Consider the following 25,147-nt stretch of genomic DNA (forward strand, 5'->3'; position numbering starts at 1 on the left):
TATTTATTTATTTATTTATTTATTTATTTATTTATTTATTTATTTATAAAGATTTTATTTATTTATTTGACAGGGAGAGATACAGTGAGAGAGGGAACACAAGCAAGGGGAGTGGGAGAGGGAGAAGTAGGCTTCCCGCTGAGCATGGAGCCCGATGTGGGGCTCCATCCCAGGACCCTGGGATCATGACCTGATCCGAAGGCAGACACTTAATGACTAAGCCACCCAGGTGCCCCTGGATTCCCATTTTAAAGACAAGAACTGAAGCTCAGCAGTGACATAAGCCCTGCTCCAGATCTCGTAGCTAGTAGTGGTGGGTGGAGTTGGGATTTGAGCCCATGTGTCTTCATTCTATATTCCACTCTTTTTGGACTACCTGTTTTTCTTTAAACAAAAAATTTTTAAGTAATTTCTACACCTAATGTGGAGTTCAAACTCACTTCTCCGAGATCAGGAGTCAGATGCTCTGTGGACGGAGTCAGCCAGGTGCCCCATGCACTACATGTTTTAAGGTATTATTCACTGGATGTTAAAATTCTATGCAATGAAAGATTCCAGATTTTGAATTGTTGTATCTATGAATGATATTCAGATGCCTTTGTATCTAAAGGACTTTGAAATTATGGAAAACTTTAGAAAGTTAAGTTGGATAGAATCTAGATAGGTGTCCAATTGATAGTTGTCACTCATGGTAATCTAGGAAATGAGAGAAATACCCTCTTGACTGTCATGAGAAAGAGAGAAGAATGTGAAAAGGCATAATTTTCCTATTGAAACTGTGGAATAAGCCAAATATACATATTTCCACTGGGGTTAGAGGAAGGCAACGGCTTTTGTTTCTGAAATTTCACTTACAACTTTTGTCTTCTCAAGTTCCAGCTCCATTTCCTTCTTTTCTTGTTCACGAATTTTCTTTCGTTCCTCTATATATTCCAGATGCTTGACTTCTCTTTCAAAGTAGTGATTCATGCTTGATACCTGTTAGAAGCACAGGCCCATGAGAGGGGTGCCCACGTGGAAGCCCTCGTATTCTTCACAAGCCTCTAGAAGAATTCCTGCTGCTTGTAATTCATTAGCTGGCTTACTTGCTTTGGGATACCACCCACAGGCCCACTACTAGAGGAGCTAGCTCAGGGTGGGGGCTACTGTGCTAAGGTTCAGGGCCCTGCAAATTGGAGGATTCCACGAAGGGAATGGGGCTGGAAGAAGAGAACAGCAAAAAATTACAGTTTTGTAAAAGAAATACTCAGGGATGGCTTTTTTCCCTTTCCTTGTTTCTCACTTCTAAGCCTGAGGAAAGTATTATATCATCAACCAAACTTGGAAAACCCAGATGAGGAGCTCAGCGTAAACCCCAAAGGGACAGGAAGGGAAGCTGAGTTCCCTGGAGGACTTGGTGTGTGCACAGAAGAACAGAAGCAGCAAAGTCAGCAGAAACCTTGGGCAAAGCAGCCAGGGGATGGAAAGCTTTCTGCTTGCCAGTAAGTAGGCTGATGTTGGGACTTGTGGCAGATTGCAATCTATATATATAATGTTGGTTACTTATTTCTATTCATTGATTTTCTTTTTATCACCTCATTATTACTATTACTTAAAACTGGCGGGTGGTGCCTATGGAAGGGCAGAAAATTGCCCCCTCAGCCATGCTGCCTACAGTACACCAACTTGGGAGAAGACGGGGTGGAGGTGGGCAATGGAGAAATGTATCAAAATGTCAACTGGGCCTCCGGGAAGGGCATCACTGAAATAGGAGTCCCGTCCTTCGACAGTCTGAAAATAACGTTTTATGAATACCCAAATCAATTCTTTTCTGAATCTGGGCTTCATTTACTTGCCCTCTCTCTCATCACATTTGTTTTTCTGAGGTTTCAAGTTATTTAACTCATACAACAGAAATACATCCCTTATTTGGGATTGTGTGATTCTTTTGTTTTCTTACAGAGCAAAAACGCTGTCATTTCTGAACACACTTTTAAAACATGCCTCAGTAATATCTGGTCACATAAATTCTCAGAGCCAAAAGGTACTAACCTCATTGGTGGAGGGGTGACTTAACGTCCAAGGAATTTCCAATATATGCAGTGTTCCATAATAATCAGCTATGGCTATAAATTGCTGCTTAGCTGAAAGTTCCAAAAAATGGGGGGAAGAACAGAAAGTCATCCTGGAGGTTAAACATGAAATGTGTTTTTGTTTTTTGGTCTCCCAAAAGACCTGCTGTGGTTATGATAATCTTGGCATCTTCATCAGGCTTTCATGACTGAGGACAATATTAACTGATATATAAAAATCATTTTTTTCCAGTTGATGAAATGAAAGTCGAGACCTGAAGCCTTTGACGGCCACCCTGCCCACCTCAAATCTTGTCTTCTTGGTGCTCCTGTAAGGAGTGTGGCTCCTAGCTGAGGTTGACTATCTGTGTGGCTGGGCTACTGGACAGACTTGAGAAGAAAGTGAGGATAACACAGGGAAAGATTTTCAAAGAAAAATCATGAAGCCAGTTTTCACCACTCAGTAAGGGCTGAAGGATACCATTATCCAGATGAATTTCAAAGACACAACCAGAACCCATTTTCTTATTATAAAAACAGATCGCTTCTTTTGATCATTGAAAATGGATATAAAACACAAATGTGTTTAAGAATTTTAATTTTCTACCTTATCGTATGGGGTTTCTTTTCTTTTTCTTATTTTCAGAAGGTTTGGTTTAAATTGTTAAATCCTAGACTCATAATCCCTGGATGTATACAAAAGCAATGTTTTATAGCAAAGATGGGGAAAAACCCACACTGGGTGACACGTTAAGGCTAAGTGGTAGCCAGAATGTGACACTGTAGAAATTCTGAAGACTGAATTTCTAAAGGTAATGTTTCTGAGAGAGAAAAGGATAGAAAGACAATTTTATGCATGCATACCTTGGAAACAAAGGGAAACTTCTTTTAAAAGAGGCAAATATACTGGGTTTATATAGAAAGTAGTGCTTAGGTAAAACAGAGAAATTGGGACAAAGGATATAAATTACTTTTCCGAGGACACATCCTTGAATTTCTGCTTGCTTTGTTATACGATGTTTTTTTCCTCATAATTAGTTCAAAAGTTAAAAGTTTAAATAGATAAATAACCCCAGAGAGTCATTTGATCTCATGAAAAGAATTGCTTGATATTGTCCAGGGAAAAGCCAGAAAAATGATAAAATATTGAAAATTTGTGATGTAATGAAAAATTAAAGATACAAGAATTACTCTATTTGGGAAAGAAGCAGCAAAAGGTACCAAAGATTTAGGGATCACACTGTCTGACCTGGAGAAGATGAGAAGGATGCTTTTCATCATGTGGTTGGTTCAAAATCAGCCTCTGCTTGTCATACTAACCATGCCTCAGAAATAATTGTTGATAAAGAAAACAACGAGAGAAACTCAGGTTGTATCCAGAGTTTGAGTGTAAGAAGGAAGGGGAAGGAAGGGAAGAGAAAGTATGGGATGGGCAAAACTTGAGAAAAAAATATCAGAGACTTTCCAGATGAATGTCAAAATGTTCCTGAGTTACCCCCCAAAAAACAAAATAACTTAGGTCATTTAATTAGAATTAACACACCAGAGAAGGTCCAGGGTTTGATGTAGGTGATCATAGTTATGCAGATGTTTTGTGACAGGGCTGGCTCATGAGTTTTCTCCAGAAGGTCCCAGATGTCAATGTATCCATCTTCTCGGCCAATATAGAAAACTCCAGGCCTTGTCAGGGACCAGTGGCCTGCAGTATACCTTTTTGGTGCACAGGATGACTGAAGGAGGGGTCCAGTCTTTAAACAAAATTTTAAAAGGACACATGAAAACTTTTGTTATTATCTGAAGTGTATTCACAATGATTTTCTTTAAGTACAACTCAGATGGCTATGATCATGGAACAGCACAATTATGCCCACTCTGAACTCTTAGTTCTTTTTCTTATAGGATTTTATATAATGCCAACTCTTTTACTTCCTGTGCATTTTTTCTAACATTTTTTTCTTTCTTATTTTAGTTGCCTTTTAGAAAAGATCAAACCTTCCAGTCAAGCTGGAGATTGGTGGATGTTAGGTAAGTAAAGATTATAAGGAAATTTTGCTTATACCTTTATTTTGCTGTTGGGTGTCTATTTCCAATGGAGACAACTCTGGCAGCCAGGAAAAAAAGCCAATAAAAAGTCAATTCCAGCTGCGAACTGCATCCAATGGCTTGCAAATATTGTTTGGAAGAGGATTTTAGACCAGCAAAGCATTAGTACAAGATCAGCTTCTCTTTTCTTCACCATGGGGTAATTTGCCCTCTTTGGGAGGTTTTCAGAGAGAAAAAAGATCAGAATGTGCTCTCCTCTTAACTGTCGCGCTCCACCTGACAAGCAGGTGTATTCATTTATCTACTTATAGCTGCAGAGACTAAACTGTGAAGCTGTTTCCTACCCTCTGAGACATGCATAAGAAACTTCCCTATGGGAAACGAAGAATATCTCAGATTCATGGACTCCTTATCCTGTTCTTGCCCACCTTGCCCAGCTCCTTCCATTTCTGTGGATAACCCTGTTCTTGGCCCCTGAATAGTCTATGGACAATCTTGCCTAATTTTCTTTTTCTTTAACAACAAAACTGATACTTATTCACTGTAAAAAAGAAAATTGGACATACCAAAGTACATTGGTATAAAGTAGAAGTCCTTTTGTGGATGGGCACTTTGAGTAGTTTCTAATTGTTTCAATGACAAACTTGTACCTAAATTCACACAAGTATTTGTGTAAGTTAGAGTCCCAGAAGTGAAAGTGTTAGGTCAAAGAATATATATATGTATATGTATATTTTTATCACTTTATTTAAGGAATATATATATTCTTTATTGAAGAATATATGTATATTTTTATTCATTTTATTCGAAGAATATATACTCATATAAATGTTATATATATAAATATACACATTATATATCATTTTTTTCGAAGAATATATGTATTACAGCTATGAAATAGATACACATACATATTTCGGATTTTGATGATCTTAAATTGCACACTAAAGGGACTTGTCATGCTGATTTCCTCACACCCTGGCTTCACTGGATTTTATCGGTCTTCCCAGTTTTTGGCAGTTTAGCTTCTATTTGCCTGGATCCAGGCCCTCTCCTAATCCTGACTGCCAGAGCCCTGCTGCTGCTTCCCTGCGGCCCATGCATGTCTCTGGTCTCCTGGCAACGAACCCCTTAGCCTTCTTACTCCCACTGTCTGAACCTGTGGACGTACTCCTGGTATAGAAGCGAAGTTGCTAGACGCAGTGCTTCTCCTTGGACTCCATAGTAACCAGCATCCCATCGTTTATTTTAAGGGGAGGAAAAAACATAAAATAAATCAACTGCCCACAATACATATTTTGAAGAAAAGACTGTTAGGTCTTAGAGAGCAAGAGATGTACATATTGTTTCCTTCCCTCAGGGAAGAAAGGCAAATGGCTGTGTTTTCAAAAGGCTTCCGTGGTTCTGCTGACAAGCTGGAACCCAAGCCATCTGTTGTAATTTCTCTAAAAAGTGTCCCTAAGGCACTGTTATGTCAGAACAGTCTGTTGTTCCCATTGTCTTTCTCAGTAACAAAGGACCACACACCCACTCCTCCATTTTTCAGGCAACTCACCATAACACCTTCTTTCCAGATGGCCACGTTCCATCCCCCAATGGTGAGGATAATGTCCTTGTAAAAAGGTGACCTCTGAACAGTGTGGACAGATCCATCATGGATAGTGTAGAGGCTCACTGGCTTCTTTGCTGTTGGGATGGAAAAGGCCACTTCATCTTTAATAATAGTGTTTATATTCCTGCATGACGAATAGGCAGAACTGCAGTGGATGGACAGGTCATGATTAATGGGATCCAAGCATAGACAACAAGAGGTCAGTTGGGGTAAATGAATCTGTCAAGGAACAGCTCTTCCTCTTTTTATGTGAAGTCTAGGGAGTTTCCATCAAGGCCATTTTTCCAGCTCAAAGGAATATTTCATGTTCTTATTCATTTACGCATTCATTAACCCACTTGGTTGGTCAAAAAATATTTGTGGATTGCCTATATGTATCTATAGGTACTAAAAATGGCTGGGTAAACAATGGTTAATAAATGAACATGATCCTGCCCTCGTGGAGCTTATAGTCTAATGGAAAAGACAGATACTCAATAAATAATATCCAATATCCAATAAACAAATCCCAAAGTATATAATAACAAAATGTTAAAAGTGTTATGGTGGAAAAAAATTGCAAGAAAGAGTAACGAGGCACATCCATAATTTAGACTGAATGGTCAGAAAAGTCCTCTGAAGATGAGTCATTTAGTCCTAAGTAGCACTTTGGTGTGGGAAGATTTTAATGTGGAGGAGTATTCCAGACAGAGGGAACAATGCACCCCCAAGTCCTGCAGAGAGAAATGCTTAGTGCCTTTATAAATTTGAGGAAAGCAATAAGACTGAAGTCTGGTAATCCCAGCATGAGACATATGAAACAGATGGGGACCAGGAGGGTCCAGACCACACAGGGCCTTGTAGGAAAGGAGTTTAGATTATATTCTCCACATGATGTGTTTCACTGAGTCCTTTAGGACCAGAAGACAATCTGACTGATTTCTAAAGATTCTCTGACTGCTCTGAAGAGAATGAATTAGAGAGAGGTAAAAGGAAAGAGGGGACACCATAGGAGGTAGTTCTGGTGAGAGAGCTTGGTAGCTTGGTTGAAAGTACAATGAACAAAAGTAGATGAGCAAGAAATATTTGCAAGCTGGAAATGACAAGACTTACAGATGGCTTGAATAGGAGGACTGAGAATGTTAGGTTTCTGCTAGGAGCAGCTGACTCCACGGAGTTTCCATTTATTGCAACTGGAAAGACCAGGGGGAGGCAGGTTTAGGTGTTAAAATCAAGGGTTCTCTGCTCCAGCCTACAGGTCCTCCTTTCCTTTAGGCTGTGTACCCTATCATTGCTTGGGTTTCCTCTCCCCCAGACCTGGATGCGGGGCTGGCTGCTCCCTACTCCTTGCTGCCCACACCCACCTCAAAATGGCCATAAAGATATGTCCTATTTAGGCCAAACCATAATGTCCAGCTACCTTATATTCATACCATGAACTTACTGTGAATCCCATCATATTGATAGCTATGTAAAAGCTGGATTTCCGCCCCCTCTCAGAACCCCAATGGGACATTAAGCTGAAAAAAAAAAAAAAACCGCACCTACTAAACCTTGCAAATAGCTCATAGAGTTTCAAAGAGATATTTGTCCACCCATATTCATAGCAGCATTATTTGGAAGCAACCCAAGTGTTTATCAATAGACGAGGGAATAAACAAAATATGATATATACATGCAATGGCATATTATTCATCCTTTGAAAGGAAGGAAATTCAGACATATGTTACAACATGGGTGAAACTTGAGGATATGATGTTAAGGGAAAGAAGTCCATCACAAAAAGACAAATACTGTATGATTCCACTTATATGAGGTATCTACAGTAGTCACATTCAGAGAGATAGGAAGTAAATAGTGGTTGCCAGATGCTGAGAGTAGAGGGGAACAGGGAGCTAGTATTTAATGGGTGCAGAGTTTCAGTTTTGCAACATCAAACAGTCCTGGAGATGGGTTGCATGCAGAATTTACACTTAAAAATGGTTAAGATGGTACATTTCACTTAAAAATGGTTAAGATGGTACATTTCACATTTATGTATATTTTACCACAATTCAAAAAGTTTATAAAAAGTAAAAATAAAAAATTTAAATGTAGCTTTCCTGGATTAAAAAAAAAGACCTATTTTCCTCCAACTGAAGCTCCGTCTTGAAGATAGCATAGGAGACATACTTCTAAGGCAATCTTGAAACAATCTGGAAGATTCCTGGGAAGTCAGGAAAGCCCTGGACACTGGCAGCTTTCTTCTTGTTGCACTCTTGTTTTTCAGAGCCTGGTTTTTAACCTCCTATAGTGGGGGTTCCCTGGACACCACCTCACTCTGGTGAGCAGGGCCATCCATGAGTCGGGAAGCTCTCTGCAGAATGTAATGATTACCAGCGATAGCAAGATTGACAACCACCAAGATTTATACTTTAAAATAACATGTTAGATGTTCTCAGCCCATAACTTTTCCTTCCTTTTGTCCTTTTAGGGACATTTAGTTCCATCTGGCAATGGATAGAGCTGTCCTTAAATTACTAATGGAGTACCAGATGCCCCAGTCCAAGTTGCTATGAGAAAGTTACAATAAACAAAGAAGTAGTTTCCAGAATCATTATCTAATGCAGGGTTCAGTATAGTGATGTGATTAAGAGTGCAGACTGTCTAGGTTCAAAACCTGGCAATGCTGGTACCTACCCCCTAGGGTTGCTATGAGGATTAAATGAGCTAAGTCATGGAAAGTACTTGGAAGAATGCATGATGCATGGCATGTGGCAGTTTGTGAGTAGAGTACATGAAATAATTATGACAATTGTCATCATTCAGCCTGCATTTCTTGGCTTGTCACTTAGATCATCTGGAAATTTTGATTTCCTTCTTTATCACATATATCTCATTTAGGGTACTGCCTTTCAGAAGCTTTTTCTTAGAAGAGGAAATTCTCCTTTCTGCCTTGTTGATAAGAACATGGGGTCCCGGGCGCCTGGGTGGCTCAGTTGGTTAAGCGACTGCCTTCGGCTCAGGTCATGATCCTGGAGTCCCGGGATCGAGTCCCGCATCGGACTCCCTGCTCAGCAGGGAGTCTGCTTCTCCCTCTGATCCTCCCCCCTCTCATGCTCTCTCTCTCTCATTCTCTCTCTTTCTCTCAAATAAATAAATAAAAATCTTTAAAAAAAAAAGATTTATTAAAAAAAAAAAGAACATGGGGTCCCTAGGAAATCAAGAAGGACTGCATCCCAGTAATCACCTCATCTTTACTCAGGTACACTCCATGGTGTTTACGAAAAACATTAGACTGGTTGCTCTCAAGGAAAATATTGCCAGTTTATGGATGTAATTCGGGCAAGCAGTGCACAGTTTAGAGGGTCTAAACATTGACTTTCTCTGAACTTCAGCCATTATCCAATGGGAATAAGTGTTGTTTGGCTTACCATGTTACAAAATGCTTGACTGATGATTTTAAAGTATTTTAAAGTATTATGATGATTTTAAAGTATCCTTTTGGTAAGTAGTTAAAGTTATTTCTCTCCTTTTTTTTTTTTTTTTTTTGCAATGAACTAAATGCCAGGAAATTAAAAGCAACTCTTCTTCTTTACCAACCTATATTCCCTTGGTCACAAAATCCTGGCATGTTGACTGCTAATCCTCTCTTATATTTCCTCTGCTGTACATCCCTGTTACCATGCCGATACTTAGTCCTTTCCATCTCTCATCTAGACTATTGCAAGTGATCATCCTACTTCCATTGTAAGTCTCACCAATAAATTAATCCAGCCCCTCCTCTCCTGCCAGAGTGATATTTTGATTATACCAGTGGCACTAGGATAAGTTTCAAAGCTTAGTAGGCTCTCAAGGCTCTTAGCCATTTGGACCCAGCTATCCTTCCTGACACCTCTCCTGCTGCCCTCTCTATTGCTATGCTTTGGCTAGGAGATCTCCCTGTTTCTTAATTGTCCACTGCTCTTTTGGGCTTCCATGTTTTTGCATTTATTATTCCTTCTATCTGGCACATCTTTCTCCAATTGGAAAATTACAATCCACCCTTCAAGACCCAGCTCAAATGTATCTCTCTTCAGTAGGGCCCTTTCTTAGTAACTCAAAAGAGTTGGTCCCTTCCTGGTTTCCCATGTCACTTTGTGTTTGCTTCTAGCCACAGCTCTAATGACTGTAATGTCATCATTTGTTTATGTGTTTGATTTTTCTAATCATGGAACTCCTTTGGGGGAGGATAATATCTTGTTCATCTTCATATCCTCCAGTGCCTGGCACAAAATAGATTCTCAATAATGAACTGACGAATGAATGAAAGTAAGAAAGAAAGAACAAAGGGCGCCTGGGTGGCTCAGTCAGTTAAGTGTCCAACTCTTGATTTTGGCTCAGGTCATGATCTCAGGGTCTTGAGGTCAAGTCCCACATTGGGCTCCATGCTAGGCATGGAGTCTGCTTAAGATTCTCTCTCCCCCTTTCCTTCTGCCTATCTCCACCCCCTGCTCGTGCTCTCTTGTTCGCTCTCTCTCTCTCTCTCTCTCAAAAAAAAAAAAAGAACAAACAACATTAGTAAATTTCAAACATAAAGCTCTTGGTTTTTAAGTTTATTATCATTGGTTATTCTATAAATGGAAAAAAAATTAAAATAAATAACTAAACCTGTTTGTCAGAGTCTGTCTCAAAAGCAGTTTAGGAAGCTAGCACCATGGTAAAGGCCCCAAGAAACTCTCTGAGACCAGGAAGAACCAGTGTAACCAAGTCATGGCATCAGGGTCTCCATGGGTGTCTCAGCAGAACAGTGGAGACAGCTGCCGTGTGCATGCAGTACATGCACAATTAATACTCATGAATTATTGAATAAACAGGTACATGAATAAACATAAAAGTAGCTGAATGTAATTCATTATATCCAATGTATAATTTTGAGTTCAACTTTTGAATCCTGGAATTTGAAATGAAGGGAAAGTGGAAAATCAGTCTCAGTTCGGCAAGCCCTTGACCTTTCCTTGGATCACATCTAATTCTCTCTCAATGCCCCACTCTTATCAATAACACACATTTTGGTTTCTGGTCAGAGGTTCTATGTCAGAAAACTAGGGAGTGCTTCCGTTTCCAGATTAATACGGCTACCCTGAAGGCAATGCTGAGAAAGCACGCCTTTCTGGGTCTAAGGCCGACTCCAGTCTGCAGAGCCAGACTCAGAAGATAGAAGGGGAGGGGGTGAAGTTCGAGGCGGAGACCTGAGACCCAGCAGCGGTCCCCTGCAGGCTGTATCTCTGACCTCTGACCCCGCTCAGTCACTCCCATGCCCACTTATTCTAAGATCAGATTCCCTTCTGCAAACCTAGCCTGCCTGCCCCACCTCACTGCTCCAAGGTATGCTAGCAGTCCCAGCAGCTACCTCTTCCTGTGCTTCTGGTCATTCCACATTGCGAAATGTGGCTCAAGTACATTTTCATGCCATGATCAAATCCAAAGCTTTAAAGTAAGCAGCTGTAATTGTAGTGAACCTCAGGGCTCCAAGCTTTGACAGAGAGCTTAGCTTATTAGGGAGCCTAAACTCTTTGATTCCTGCTCCCAGCTGGGTGTGGTCCCCATACCGCTGCTCAGCTGCCCAGAGTCTGCACACTGCTAGTCCGAGAGGAGGGTCCTGAAGCTACTTCTCCATTCTGTTCCGACGTCGCCAAGATCATTGTAAATTTAGTTTATAATTTCACATTAATATTTTTCATATAGATGAATTACCAAGTTGTTGCATTATTGAAACACATGTTTTTGTTTTTGTTTTTTAATTGTCCAACTATCTTAGTCATTTAAGCATCAATAGATCAGTACTCCTCAAATTTGGGGGAGGTGAAAACAAATCACCAGGTGAATCTTATTAAAAATCCATATTCTGATTTGCAGGCCTGGGGTAGGGAACAAGGTTCTGTATTTCTAACAGGCTCCCAAGTGCTGCTCTTTGAGGCCCTCACTTTGAGTATGTGTGGACACAGGACGTTAAGTGCCTTCCCTCCCCTCAGCAAGGCCAGGGTTACTCAGCACTTTGTAAAAAGGAGTAACTTTGGGGCGCCTGGGTGGCTCAGTCATTTAAGTGTCTGTGGCTCAGTTCATGATCTCGGGGTCCTGGGATCGAGCCCCATGTTGGGCTCCCTGCAGGCTCCCTGTGGGCTCCTCCCTGCTTGGTGGGGGTGTCTGCTTCTCTCTCTCTCTCTGCTCCTCCCCCCTCCTTGTTCTCCTCTCTCTCTCGCTCTCGCTCTCTCAAATAGATAAAATCTTTAAAAAAAAAAAAAGAGCAATCATCAAAACTTACTCATCAATCGGCCAGTTTCAGCGTCTCTTTCCATTTTCCAATCTGTGTATATCACTCCACCTTCCTAAAAATATTACAGGTTTCTGATGAGTACAATGACAGCTTAAGGGACAAAAGACCTCATATGCATGTACTAAGACTGACTGTAACGCAAACAAGCACAAAGCAACAGGTTAACTCAGTCAAATCATAACTTGATATAGTGTGGAGGAGGCTCAAAATGATTACTTGATTTTATATTGAACAAAAAAATGAATTTGTTGAATTTTTATGTACACATAGTGACATGGAAAACACAGGCATTTATGGAGATTATCTATGTACTGGGTTTCTAAAGTTTTTGTTAGTAGGAAATTGTCCCAATGGACCAAAAACTCCAGGAAGGGATCTGGTTCTACTTCTTCAGTGATTTGTTCTCAGCATGATACAAAGTCAGTACTTAAAAATATTTGTGGAGTAAGAGAGAAAAGGGGAATGTAAATTGATAATATGGTAGCATTACCTTTAAAGTTGAGAACAGGAAACAAAGTTCCATTTAAATAACATAACTAGTAATATATATTCCAAATCTCCTTATGGCCATTATAAGGAGATGGGAAGGCAGGGGGACCTGGTGTAAAGGGGCAGAAACAGCCACACACAGGGAAAAGATGCAGAACCCGTGAACAGCAGAGGTGGGAGAGGTTTAGAGAAAACCTTTAGTCCCATGACCCATCTAACAGAGGGAACACGGAGACTCAGAGAGGTTAAGTGACTTATTCAGGATCACCCAGATGCAGGCTCCTAATTTCAGTGTTTTTCTCTCTGGGTGATAAAAGGAAAACACAGAGGAGGGTGTATAAAAAGAGGAGTTGAGAGGCCTGGGAGGATGGCTTGGGATGTGTAGGCAAGGGAGAGGACAGGGGAAACATCTGGCCGGCGCCCACTCATTCCCTCATCTGTGCTTTTATTCATGAACACACGTAACAAACAAGGACTGTGTTTGGTGTTGGAAATTCAGAGTCAGAGGACAAGCCCCCCCTCCACTCTCCACTGGTGGTGCCGAGGCCGAGGGAGCACAGACCAGCCCGCGTCCAGTGCACATACCTCCCCTGTTGGCTGTGACACCTCACCCACCCTTATCATGAGTGAGCCCACGGTGTTTGCCACCGCTGTTAGGAACTTTCTATATGTGACCCAGCCTCCACCAGAGTCCTGTAAGAGTCACTAATATCTCCTGGGTCTCACAATGGATACGTGCAACACCAAACAGAACCAAGTCACAGAGGAGTAGCTTGAACCAGGTTCATCCACATGTGTTGAGCGCCCATTCTCTCGGCAGCCACCTAGCTGGGACCTTCCCTTCCTACTCCTCCATCCAGTTCCCGGTGCTGAGAATTCTCCTCCTCCTCCTCCCCTATGTTGACATTCTTGGCCCCACTGCTCATGCCCTCTTCATCTCTGGGTTGGCCCCCTTGAAATCACTGCCTGGCTGGCCTGTCCACCTTCTTGCCTCCACTCCCTCCTGCTTCAGCCCTGCACTAGCCAGTCTAGAACCCGGGGAGGTCTCCCTTATTCTCTCTAACCAAAGGAGACGGATCAGCCATGTCAGGTGTTGGTAGAAGAGCATTCCCCCGGAATGTCAGCCCATGAGGGTAGGGAATTTTGTCTGTTTGTTCACTGCTCTATTCCCTGGGCCAAGAACAGTGCCTGACATATAGTACATGCTCAATAAGTATCTGCAATATCTGCTGAGTGATGGATTAAGTTAACTCTAAGGAGGGCAAGGGCTCAAAAGGCAGGAAAGAGTTTGGGGTAGAAAAAGAGAAAAATCAAAGCAGCTGGAAGGAGAGAGGGAGATTGGTGTAGATGGGGTAGAGAGATAGGAAAGAGCCAAATTACACAGAATCTTGTAGGTCACAGTGTGAAGAGTTTGGATTTTGTTCATGTTTGACTGAGTTGTCACTGAAGAGTTTAGGTACAGGGTGTCATACTTTAATTTCTGTTTTAAGATCTTGTGGTCATTCATCTTCCTAAAGCTGTCAGCCCCTGCTTTAAAAACTCTGGTATGGGGGCACCTGGGTGGCTTAGTCAGTTAAACATCTGCCTTCGGCTCAGGTCATGATCTCAGGGTCCTGGGATCAAGCCCTGTGTCGGGCTCCCTGCTCCGCGGAGAGCCTGTTTCTCCCTCTCCCACTCCCCCTGCTTGTGTTCCCTCTCTCGCTGTCTCTCTGTCAAAAAATAAATAAAAAATCTGTAAAAAAAACAAAAACAAAAACAAAACTCTGGTGTGCACAGAGACAAATATATGATTCTACTTACATGAGGTACCTAGAGTAGTCAAAGTCACAGAGACAGAAAGTAGAATGGTGGATGCCATGGGCTGGGGGCAGGAGGGAATGGTGAGTTATTGTTTTAACAGGTACAGAATTTCAGTTTGGAATGATGAAAACGTTCTGGAGATAGATGGCTGTGAGTGTTGCTCAACCATATGGATATATCTAATAACACTGAATTATACGCTTCAAATTTGTTAAGATGGTAACTTGTTATTTATATTTTTCCAGAATTAAAAAAAAAAATTAGAAGCCCAAGTTATAAAAAATTGAAAGCCCAAATTATAAAACAAGTATCTGTTTGGTAAATGCCTCACTGCTCACCAAATGTAATTCAAATTCCCTAACATGGCAGAAAAGGCTCTTTGGTTGGATCCCAACCTAGCATTCAAGGTATAGCATTCCCTCTTGCACAAGTGATTCCACTATCTCCAGGCAAATCCTAAGCCTCCATAATTCCAAAGTATTGTTCAGGCTGTTACTTCTGCTGGGAATTGTACTCTGATCTTTCAGATGCCTCTTCAACCTCCAAAGTCCAGCCAGCTAACAGTCTGCCTTCCCCGATCTCCCCTGTCCTGTCCCCGTGACTTCTAGATGGGCATTGGCATGGATAATGCCGTTAATGTCTCGCTCCTTATCTAGGCAGTGAGTGCCCTGAGGACAGGGACTGTGTGTTGATTCATGTCTGATCCAGGGCCTAGTGCTGTGCCTGGTGGGCAGTATGCTCTTGAGAACCCTTTATTTCAGGGAAATAGAGTTATGAATGAAAAAGACATCTCTGTCTCTGTATGGCCGTAGATAAAGTTTTGAGCCTCATTTCTTCATCTGCAAGTGAAGATTAATCCCTACAAGATTATTAGGATTAAATGAGATATAATTTGGAACAAATACCCGGCACAGACCCTGCTATATAGAAAATGTCCAATAAATGTAAGCTCACTTTGGTTATTATAGTAGGTGCCAAAAAATGGCAGCCATTATCATTATTATATCCAGTTGTTACTTATCTTTTGAACTGAGTGAGTTCTGCTACTACATTTTGCTAGCTAACAAAGCAATATATTTTCTTAGTAGGGCTCTAATATTTAGCATGGTTTCTTCTATATGGTGTGGGTGTTCAATAAATATTTGCAGGTTGATCAATAAATCATTAGTAAAGAGGATCATACCAAATTTTATAGATTTTTTTCACATTCATCAGGAACATTTTAAATATGAATCTATGAAGCATCAAGATTAAAAAATTCAATGCAAATAAGTATATTAAAAAATGGGAATGGTATAAATATTATAAACCTTCATAAAGCAAATGTGCAGTAAATGTTGTAATGAAACAGAATAGAGAAAAGTGGTTGCCAGGTAGGGGTGGGGGGTGGGAGAAATAGGAAGAGGCTGGTAAAAGGGTACAGACTTTCAGATGTAAGATTAGTGAGTTTTGAGGATATAATGTAAAACATGGAGACTACAGTGTAACACTCTATTGTATAATTGAAATTTCCTAAGAGAATATAACTTAAATGTTATCACACACACACAGGCACAAAGATAAGTATGTGAAGTGATGGATGTGTTAATTAATTATATGGGGGAAGCCTTTCACAATGTATACATACATGAAATCACCATGATGTACACTTTACATATCTTGCAATTTTATGTCAGTTATATCTCAATAAGGCTGAAATTAAGAATATATATAATGAAGACTCTCTTCTATATAGTATATACATATACATTATATATAGAGACTTCATATATATATATAATATATATATATATAGACTTCATATATATAATGTATATGTAAAAGAGCAGATAATTCTAACTCACCTCTGTTCCCACAAAGAACTTTGTGCAGAAGTCTTCTAATGGCTTGAGATGATTGGCCAACCCAGCTTCCAGATTGTGGTATGGGTTCATCTCTCCCGCCTTCACTGCTTTGCTCTGGGCTAATATTTTGTCTTTTGGAGGAGTATGAATAGAAGAAACACATATTTACAGTGAAAGACCTTTTAAAATATGGTTAGTTTATTTTTTCTGTCCCTTGCTACACACATCTGCCCCATTCCCTCCCCAGCGTGGTAAGCATAAGTATAAATATCTTTAGACTTCTAATTTAGCAGTAGAACACTTTTTTCAAACCAAAGCATATGCAGGAACCCTTGCACGTAAAATTTATCAAAACCTGCATTGCTGTGATTAAAGTGTTTCCTGGTGGGAAGGGGGAGACCCCTTTACCTACTTTCAAGGGCTCTAAAAAGTTCTATGGCACACAGTTTAAAAACCAGTTCTACATCATTTATATCAGAATTATTTACAGTAAAAATTGGATATGAAATATATCCTCTGGATTACATTACTCTTGATATTCTCAGTAAGACTCTCTAATTAGAAACTCGTGTCATTTTTATTCAGTTGGCATCATATGGAAATTTTTTTCAAATAATTCAAGATTAGCCTTTTAAGTGTCAAAAATGATCTAACTTCTAAAAAAATAAATCCATCTAAAATGTATTATTTGTTTTTCATAAGCACAGTACATGTATGGAACAGAATTTAAGGTTTTCTGATTAGCTCATGTATATTAAGAACATCAGTGATTGTACTCTATTATAGCTATAACTATACATGCAAACAGAGCATAGTAAATATGGGAGCTAAAATTCAAACACCATCTGGAAATTCTTTGTTTTTAAAAGTATCTGATGTCATCTTGTTTTAAAACAAAAGTCTTTTTATGAGCTAAAAATAGTAAATGTTATTTACTGAAGCTTTGGAAAATAGAGAAAAGCATGAGGAAAATAACAAAAATCATCCATTATCATATTTCTCAGAGAAAACTATTACTAAAATATTTCCCTATAATTACATTTCTCTCTCTCTCTCTCTCTCTCTCTCTCTCTATATATATATATATGTTCTGTGAATATATAAAGATTTTCTTTTAATTGGGTCTTTTAGCTTTGTATCCTGCTTTTCTGTTCTCTTAAAAATATTATCTGGGGCATATTCCCAGGTCACTTATTAGTTTTAAAAAAATGTGATATTAAATTTCTGGGAACCCTACTCACCACATTTCAATATATCATCATCTAGGTTATATCACCCATGGGAAAACAAACAAACATAAAAACCAACAAACAAACATATAAATGAAAACTAAAATAGAAAAAAACTGAGAAACAAACTAAGGGTTCTAGAGGGGAGGGTGGGGGGATGGGTTAGCCTGGTGATGGGTATTAAAGAGGGCACGTACTGAATGGAGCACTGGGTGTTATACGCAACCAATGAATTATGGAACACTACATCAAAAACTAATGATGTAATGTATGGTGATTAACATAACATGATAAAAATGTTGAAGAAAAAAAAACCTCAGGTCTACTAAAGATATACATTCCATCTAAAAAAATATAGCATAATTATGGACAAAAGTAAAAAACAGTTATGAGGGGCACCTGGATGGCTCAGTCAGTTAGCTGGCTCTCTCTCTGTCAAATAGATACATGAAATCTTAAAACAAAACAAAACAAAACAAAACAATTAATGACTTTGTTGGTACAATCAACCGGCACTTCCTTTATTAGAGATCTACATGCTTTGGGCCTGTAGATCCCTTCCCATAAGTAAGACATCAAAAACCAGTATTGAAATAAGCCAAACATGAAACCAGACTTTTAAATAGCTGTATTACAAAGTGTCAATCAACATTTCAAGAAATAACTAGGTATGTTTAATCACAATGTTCTTTTTTTTTAAAAAAAGATTTTATTTATTCATTTGAGAGTGAGACAGAGACAGAGAGAGCAGAAGCAGAGGGGAGAAGCAGAGGGAGAAGGCGAAGCAGACTCCCAGAACATGGAGATCATGACCTGAGCCGAAGGCAAAGGCTTAACCATCTGAGCCACCCAGGTGCCCCCACATTGTTCTTACTAAAAGATATTGTTTATGTCCAATTCTTCACTCTCATTTCAATGTCTGTTTTTCTCTTTTTAAATAATATACATTAATAATTAGTATTAGTAGAGTATATCATATTAGTAGAGTAGAACATGCATATAATTTGTAGATAAATACATGCTCATTGCAAATATGTGCTTAAAAATGTTTCCTGAGGGGAGCAAGATGGAAGAGTTTGGAGCTCTCTGGTCTAACAAGGGGAGCCAAGAGCCTGCTCCAGGGGTCAGTACAGGTGATGCAAAGGAAGAGGCAAACGTGAGATGTGCTGTAAAGGAAGACCTAGTTATCCTGTCGGGACCTGAGGAGAGAGACAGGGATGACCCAAGTTCTGTTCTGGACACACTGACACTGAGGGAATAGTTTGGGTTGGAACCCAGGAGATAGCGAGGGGCAAGGTGGAGGATTGTCAACAGGGTAAGAGTGGACCAAGTTACCAAAACGGGTGAGTAAAGAGGAAAGAACACTGCTGAAGTTAGAGTCTGAGGTACATTTATGATGAGAAGGCAGCAGGGAAAGGAGACCGAGGAGGGAAACTGAAGAGGTATCAGGAAAACCGCAAAAGCCAAGGCAGGAGCTCCTAGAAAAAGGGCTTAGTTGATAGAGTTTACTGTGGTGCAGTTAAAGAGAATGAGGCCAGAGAAAAATGTGATTACTGTATTTACTCAGACTCAACTGGAATATCCTGCATATTTATTAAATTCAGCATCATCCTCACGGAATCCATCCATGGATTTCCATCACCAGGGAGGGCCTGGAATACTAACAGCAGCTAACATTTACTAAATGCTTACTACGTGACTACATGCTGGGTACTGAACTGTGTGCTCCGCATGCACCGTTTCACTCAATCCTCACAGTAACTCCTGAGGTGGTTAAGCACTAATTCTCCTTCAAGGATGACAAAGAGCTGTTAGAGCTGTCTATGTATTAACTCATTTTATCTTCACAATACTCCATGAGGTAGTTACCTTCATTATTTACTTCCTTTATCTTCACCTCTCTCTTTTCAAACAAGTTTATTAAAAAAAGGAAGGCACAGAGAGGTACAGTAATTTGACCTCGTCAAATAATAAATGTGGCTTTAGGATTTAAAACCAAACTCCAGAATCCACATCCTTAGCTACGATGCCACGGTGCTCAGAAGAATGTAACGGAGGCTCTGAAGGCAATTCCAAAATAGGAATTCCAAAAACATTTAGAGCAAAGTCTTCCTCAACAGAATAAACATCTGAAAGTGAGTGCTCAGAAGGGCACGGACTATCTCGGATTGAACATGGCAGGTGAGAGCCACGTGGCCTACAGCCACTAGGTGGCAACACAGCACCAGACAGCTGGAGAGAGGTCTCGAGAGGGTGATGGTGGAATAGCGTGAACTAGGAATCTTGGTGGAAGGTCGAAGGAGAACCAATATAGGGTCAATAAACAAAATGTGGTCAAGAAACATACGAGTGTATTCTAGTCAATAGGTTCAACTCTGGCCAGAGTAGATACAGGGCTGGAAGTGTGTCCTAAGGAGATTTAAAACACCATAATGAGATTTCAGATAAAGCTCTCAGAGTTGACCATCTACACAAGAGGCAGGTCATGACCGCAGTAACTGCCTTTAGTGATAAGACACATGTGTTAGCAAGATCCATTGAGATTACCAAGTGAAATTTAATTTTCTCCAGGACTTGTGGGATTGCCTGCACACAGACTTCTGAACACACGTAAAGGGACGTAGCCAACCACAGTCTCAGCTGAGAATCTAAAAAATTATGTCCATTCCCTTTATGAACTGATTTAGCCAGTATACCTTTCTCTAAGAAATATCCACAAAATGTCTTCGTCTGGAAAGAGAGCATTCATTGGATGGGGAGTATTCCTGTTTGATGACATTTGGGTCATGCTTCAAGATTCATTTTAGATAGGTCCTTCCTTAAGTGGATATAGACGTGTATCTATCACACCGGAAGGTAAGCTCCACAGAAGCAGGGAATTATCTTTTCACAGCTATATCCTCAGAGCCTAGCACTTTGCAAGAGTTAATATGTGTCTTGAATAAATGCCGATATAAGTATAGAGATAACAGTGTAAAAATTGTTCCTTAAAAAATTCAGGGATTACAATTACTAAATCACAACCAAGTGGAGTTTATCCCTGGAATCCAGGGCTAGTTTGACATTCAGATATTAATCAAAGTAATTCACCATATTAATAAGTTTAAAAAGGAAAAAAAAAAGCATATGATCATCTCCAAAAATGCAGAGAGATCTTTTGACAAAACCCAACATTAATTGGTATATAGAAGGGAACTTCTTCAACCTGATAAAGGACTCTACAAAAACCCTACAGCCTAACATCATACTTAATGGGGAAAGACTAAATGCTTTCTCCCTAAGATCTGGAATAAAACAAGAATGCTCTCTAACCACTTTGCATCCTGAGGTTTCTAGCTGTGTAATCAGGTAAGAAAAAAAATCATACAGATCAGAAAAGAAGTAAAACTGTCCTTATTTACAGATGACATTATCATCTACATAGAGAACCCAAATGACATTATCATCTATATAGAGAACCCAAATAAATCTACAAACAAGCCACTATAACCAATGTGATTTTAGGAAGATTGTAGGATAAAAATAAATACTCAAAAATCAACTGTATTTTTATACACTGGTAATGAACAATCAGAAATTAAAAATTTGGAAGTACCATTAACTAGAGCACCAAAAAATGTGAAAGACTTAGGGACAAATCTGTCAAAAGAAGTGAAAGACCTGTACACTGGAAACTATAAAACATCACTGAGAAATTAATGACCTAAGTAGATGGGGAGATATACCTTAGTAATGACTTGAAAGACTCTATATTGCAGATGCCAAATTCTTGTTAATACTGATCTTGTAATACTGATTTACCAGTCAAAGTCAGAGGAGGCTTATGCAAGACAAAAGATACAAAATTCACATGGGAAAACAAAAAACCTAGAATGGTCAAAAACTGCTTTGAAAAAGAAAAAAGTTGAAGGACTAGCACTAATTTCAAGCCTTTAGTACTACAGTAATCGAGACAGTGCGGTATTGGTGTAAAGACAGACACAGATCAACAGAACAAAAGAGAGAGTTCAGAAATGGACTCTCACATATTTGGACAAGTGATTTTTGACAAAGGTGCAAAAACAATCCTGTGGAAAAAGGATAGTGTTTTTAGCCACTGGTGCTGGAACATCACACACAAATGAATTCTGATTCATAATTTGTGCATAGAAAAAAATCATCTCAATGAAGATCATAAACTTAGTTATAAAACTATAAAACTCCTAGAAAAAAAAAAACAAAACCCAATCTTTGGTTACATTCAAAACCAAAATCATGACCCATGAAAGAACAAACTGATAAAATGGACTTCCTCATAATTAACTTCTGCTTTTCAAAAGACAGTGTTAGGAGAATGACACTTAATAATTTTTTAAAAGTTTTTATTTATTTAGTTGACAGATGGAGAGAGAGCACAAATGGGCAGAGGGAGAGGGAGAAGCAGGTTCCCTGCTGAGCAGGGAGCCCAACGCAGGGCTCAATCCCAGGACCCCAGGATCATGACCTGAGCCAAAGGCAGATGCTTAACCGACTGAGCCACCCAGGTGCCCTGACACAATATTTTAACAGAGTGAAAATCACAGACTGGGAGAAAATATTTGCAAATCACATATCTGATAAAGGACTAGTATGCAGAATATGTTAAGAGCTCTGAAAACTCAATAATAAAAAAACAGCACAACTAAAAAATGGGTAAAAGATACGGACACTTCACCCAAAAAGATATATATATATATATGAGAGGCAAAAAAAATACATGCAAATATGCTCAACATCTTTAGTCATTAGGTAAATGTAAATGAGATATCGCTACACCCATTTTAGAATAGTTCAATTAAAAAGACTAGCCATACCATCTGTTCATGAGAATGTGGAAAAACTGGAACTCTCCTGCATGGCTTGTTGGAATGTAAAATAGTATAACCACTTTGTAAAACACTTTGGCAGTTTCTTAAAAAGTTAAACATACACCTGCCACATGATTTAATCATCCCGTTCCTAGGTATTTACCCAAGCAAATAAAAGCACATGTCCATACAAAGGCATGTATATGTACACGTACATATGTATATACACATATGTATATGTAATAGCCCTGTGTTGAAAACATTACATTTTATTGTATGTCAATTATACCTCAATAAACTTGTTGAAAGTGAATAAGGAAAAAAACACACTTTTAAAAGATATAGTGATATCCTTACTATCAACTGGATAAAAGCAGTAAGATCCTCATGATCATCTTTTTTCATTAATTTAAAAAGAGTAGGGCATTTAATGAGTTACTCCTTTTTTTTTTCTTTTAAAGACTTTATTTGAGAGAGAGAGAGAGCAGGAGCAGGGGGAGGGGGAGACACAGATTCCCCGATGAGCAGGGAGCCCAGCCTGGGGCTCAGTCCCAGGACTCTGAGCCAAAGGCAGTTGCTCAACCAACTGAACCACCCACGGCACATAACCTCTCTCATCTTGGTTTCCTTAATCATAAAATGGTAATGAAAATTCCCAGTTTGCAGGGTTGTCATGACCATTAAGCATCTGTTTTACACACCATTGCACCCTCAGGGCCTAGCATAAGATAAGCACTTTATAAATACCTGGTAAATGAATGAAAGCATGTGCAGTATTAATTAGCACAGTACCTAACTCATGGCCGAAATTCAATAAATTGCAGCTGACAGTTGACTACGAAGAAGTGGAGAGAACTCACCTTCCATTCCTTCTGAAATGAAGCAGGCCCAAATACATAAAAAACATGCAATGTTTTAATAGTGCTTAGAAAAGGTCTATAAACATTTTTTTTTTCTTTTAGCATGAGGTCTTGGGTTGTATCTATGAAACACACAGCTTCAAAGTGAGTTTTGCCCAAGCAGGGTATTAGATACATATTATGTTTTTTACGAGATATTCTATCACTTAACTGAACATTCAACAATTTATAAATGGAAATCCATTTGACAAGGCAAATAGTTGGAAAGTACTTCAGTTTCTAGTGATTCTTCTACATTTTCATTGTGCATTGCTCTCGGGTGGGATATTCACGAACACCTTTATTTTAATAGTTTTGACATTTGTATGTGTACCCTTCAGTTACTTCAACAAAGGTGTAGGGGTTGAGTTGAGACAGATGTAAAAGGCAATTGTTATTTCTCTATTTTATCATGTTGCTGTACAAATATTAATTTTTCTATTATATTCTGGCTGGGAATGGTAATTTATTTCTTATACTTCATAACTTACTTTGTTAGACTCGAGATATGTTCCATTCTATAGAATTATACTTCGAGCACATCCATATTTATTAGGACAGCTTTGTAAAATTTTTTCTAATGTAATGAGTTCTCAAAAATATACTCAATAAATGTTTATGAAACCAAACTAAACTGAATTCTGTCATCAAATCTTTGTGTGTGTGTATATAGGCAGTTTTAATGTGTTGGCTATAGTTTTGTGTGTGTGTATTTGTTTTTTGAGGAGTGAGGGGGAGGGGGAGAGAGAGAATCTCAAGCACATTCCATGCCCAGTGAGGATCCCAATGTGGAGCTCTATCTCACAACCCCGAGATCATGACCTGAGCCCAAATCAAGATATGGATACTTAACCTACTGAGCCACCCAGGCGCCCTTATAGTTATTATAGCCATTATAAAGTTCCATATTGGAGGGTTTGGTTTTCTGTATTCTTTTTACAAATCAGACTATCTTAGCAAGTAATGCACCCTGGACATTAGGAATCACTAGTACTCAAACTATTACATGCCATTTTAATAAGCAAAGGCAGTTACCTTGTGCTTTGTAAAGGAGATTATCTTCACTCAGGCTGATCTTGGTTGGGCAGTGGTCTAAACTTGTTTCACCTTTAGACAGCCTTATCTTTTGGGAAAACATAGAAGAAAGATTATTTCCATATATCCTGTGGGTGACTTATTCTTGCCTTCTCCTTCCGCCCCCAGATGGCTGTTTCCCACCTCCCTCCCTCCCTTTGTCTCTTTTCCATTCTCCATCAGATTCCTAGTTGCTTTTCCCCACAGACAGTGCCTAAACCACAGTCTCTAAAACCCTGCAACTTGGGGCACCTGAGTGGTTCAGTCGGTTGGGTGTCTGCCTTCGGCTTGGGTTGTGATCCCGTGGTCCTGGGATCAAGCCCCGAGTCAGGCTTCTTGCTTCTCCCTCTGCCCCTCCTCCCTGCTTGTGCGTGCTCTCTCTTTCTCTCTGACAAATAAATAAATAAGATCTTTGAAGATAAATAAATAAATAAAAATAAAACCCTGCAGTCGAAGGGAGCTTGTCCAGGGGCTCATTTCCAAATCCTGTTTAATTTCTGAAAATATTGTGTATTCTAGTTCATAATACATCCTTTTTGGTTTTAATATAAAATAATGGTTTATTCTCCTGGTTCCTACATCTTTCACTTAAATGAAGCTCCAGAAAGTTGTGTGGGGTCTTTTCATCTGCCAGGCACTGCTGAGTCACCTTGGGGACACACGTGCCCCTGAGTTCCAGAAGTGGCCCTGGGTCTGCACCAGAATGGGAAGCTGTCATTCTTTATACTTTCCCTCACAACTTCTGCCCCACATTTCTCCATCAGAACATTTGTCTACATGCTGACAATTATTCCCAGGTAAGTTTCTGTTTGCTCACTTCTTTTTAAACAGTTTACAGCTTGGTAAATCCTACCCCAGAAAATTCCTCATCCTCTCTTTCTAATTTCTAATTTCTAATCCTAGCTCCTTCTGGAATATTCTCATCCCTCTGTGTTTTCTCTTCCATTTGGAGCAAATACATGGTAATATAATTCTAGTGATACTTGTAAAATAAGGGACTAAATCT

At 39.4% G+C, this 25,147-nt stretch overlaps 1 protein-coding gene across 1 annotated transcript in view; it reads right to left on the bottom strand.

Moving 5' to 3' along the window:
- Positions 1-25,147, bottom strand: part of DNAI3 (dynein axonemal intermediate chain 3) — a 62,000-nt gene that overhangs the window by 2,826 nt on the left and 34,027 nt on the right. The window contains exons 13-19 of the mRNA XM_035018145.1: positions 24,103-24,190; positions 16,114-16,244; positions 11,969-12,032; positions 5,650-5,780; positions 3,595-3,799; positions 2,032-2,123; positions 856-978 (exon numbers count right to left, since the gene is read on the bottom strand). Of these exons, the coding sequence (XP_034874036.1) occupies positions 856-978; positions 2,032-2,123; positions 3,595-3,799; positions 5,650-5,780; positions 11,969-12,032; positions 16,114-16,244; positions 24,103-24,190 (834 nt within the window). The remainder of the gene's footprint in view (positions 1-855; positions 979-2,031; positions 2,124-3,594; positions 3,800-5,649; positions 5,781-11,968; positions 12,033-16,113; positions 16,245-24,102; positions 24,191-25,147) is intronic.

Source organism: Mirounga leonina, unplaced genomic scaffold (genome assembly GCF_011800145.1).
Source record: "Mirounga leonina isolate KUSES-001 unplaced genomic scaffold, KU_Mleo_1.0 Mir_173, whole genome shotgun sequence".
Lineage (NCBI taxonomy): Eukaryota > Metazoa > Chordata > Mammalia > Carnivora > Phocidae > Mirounga > Mirounga leonina.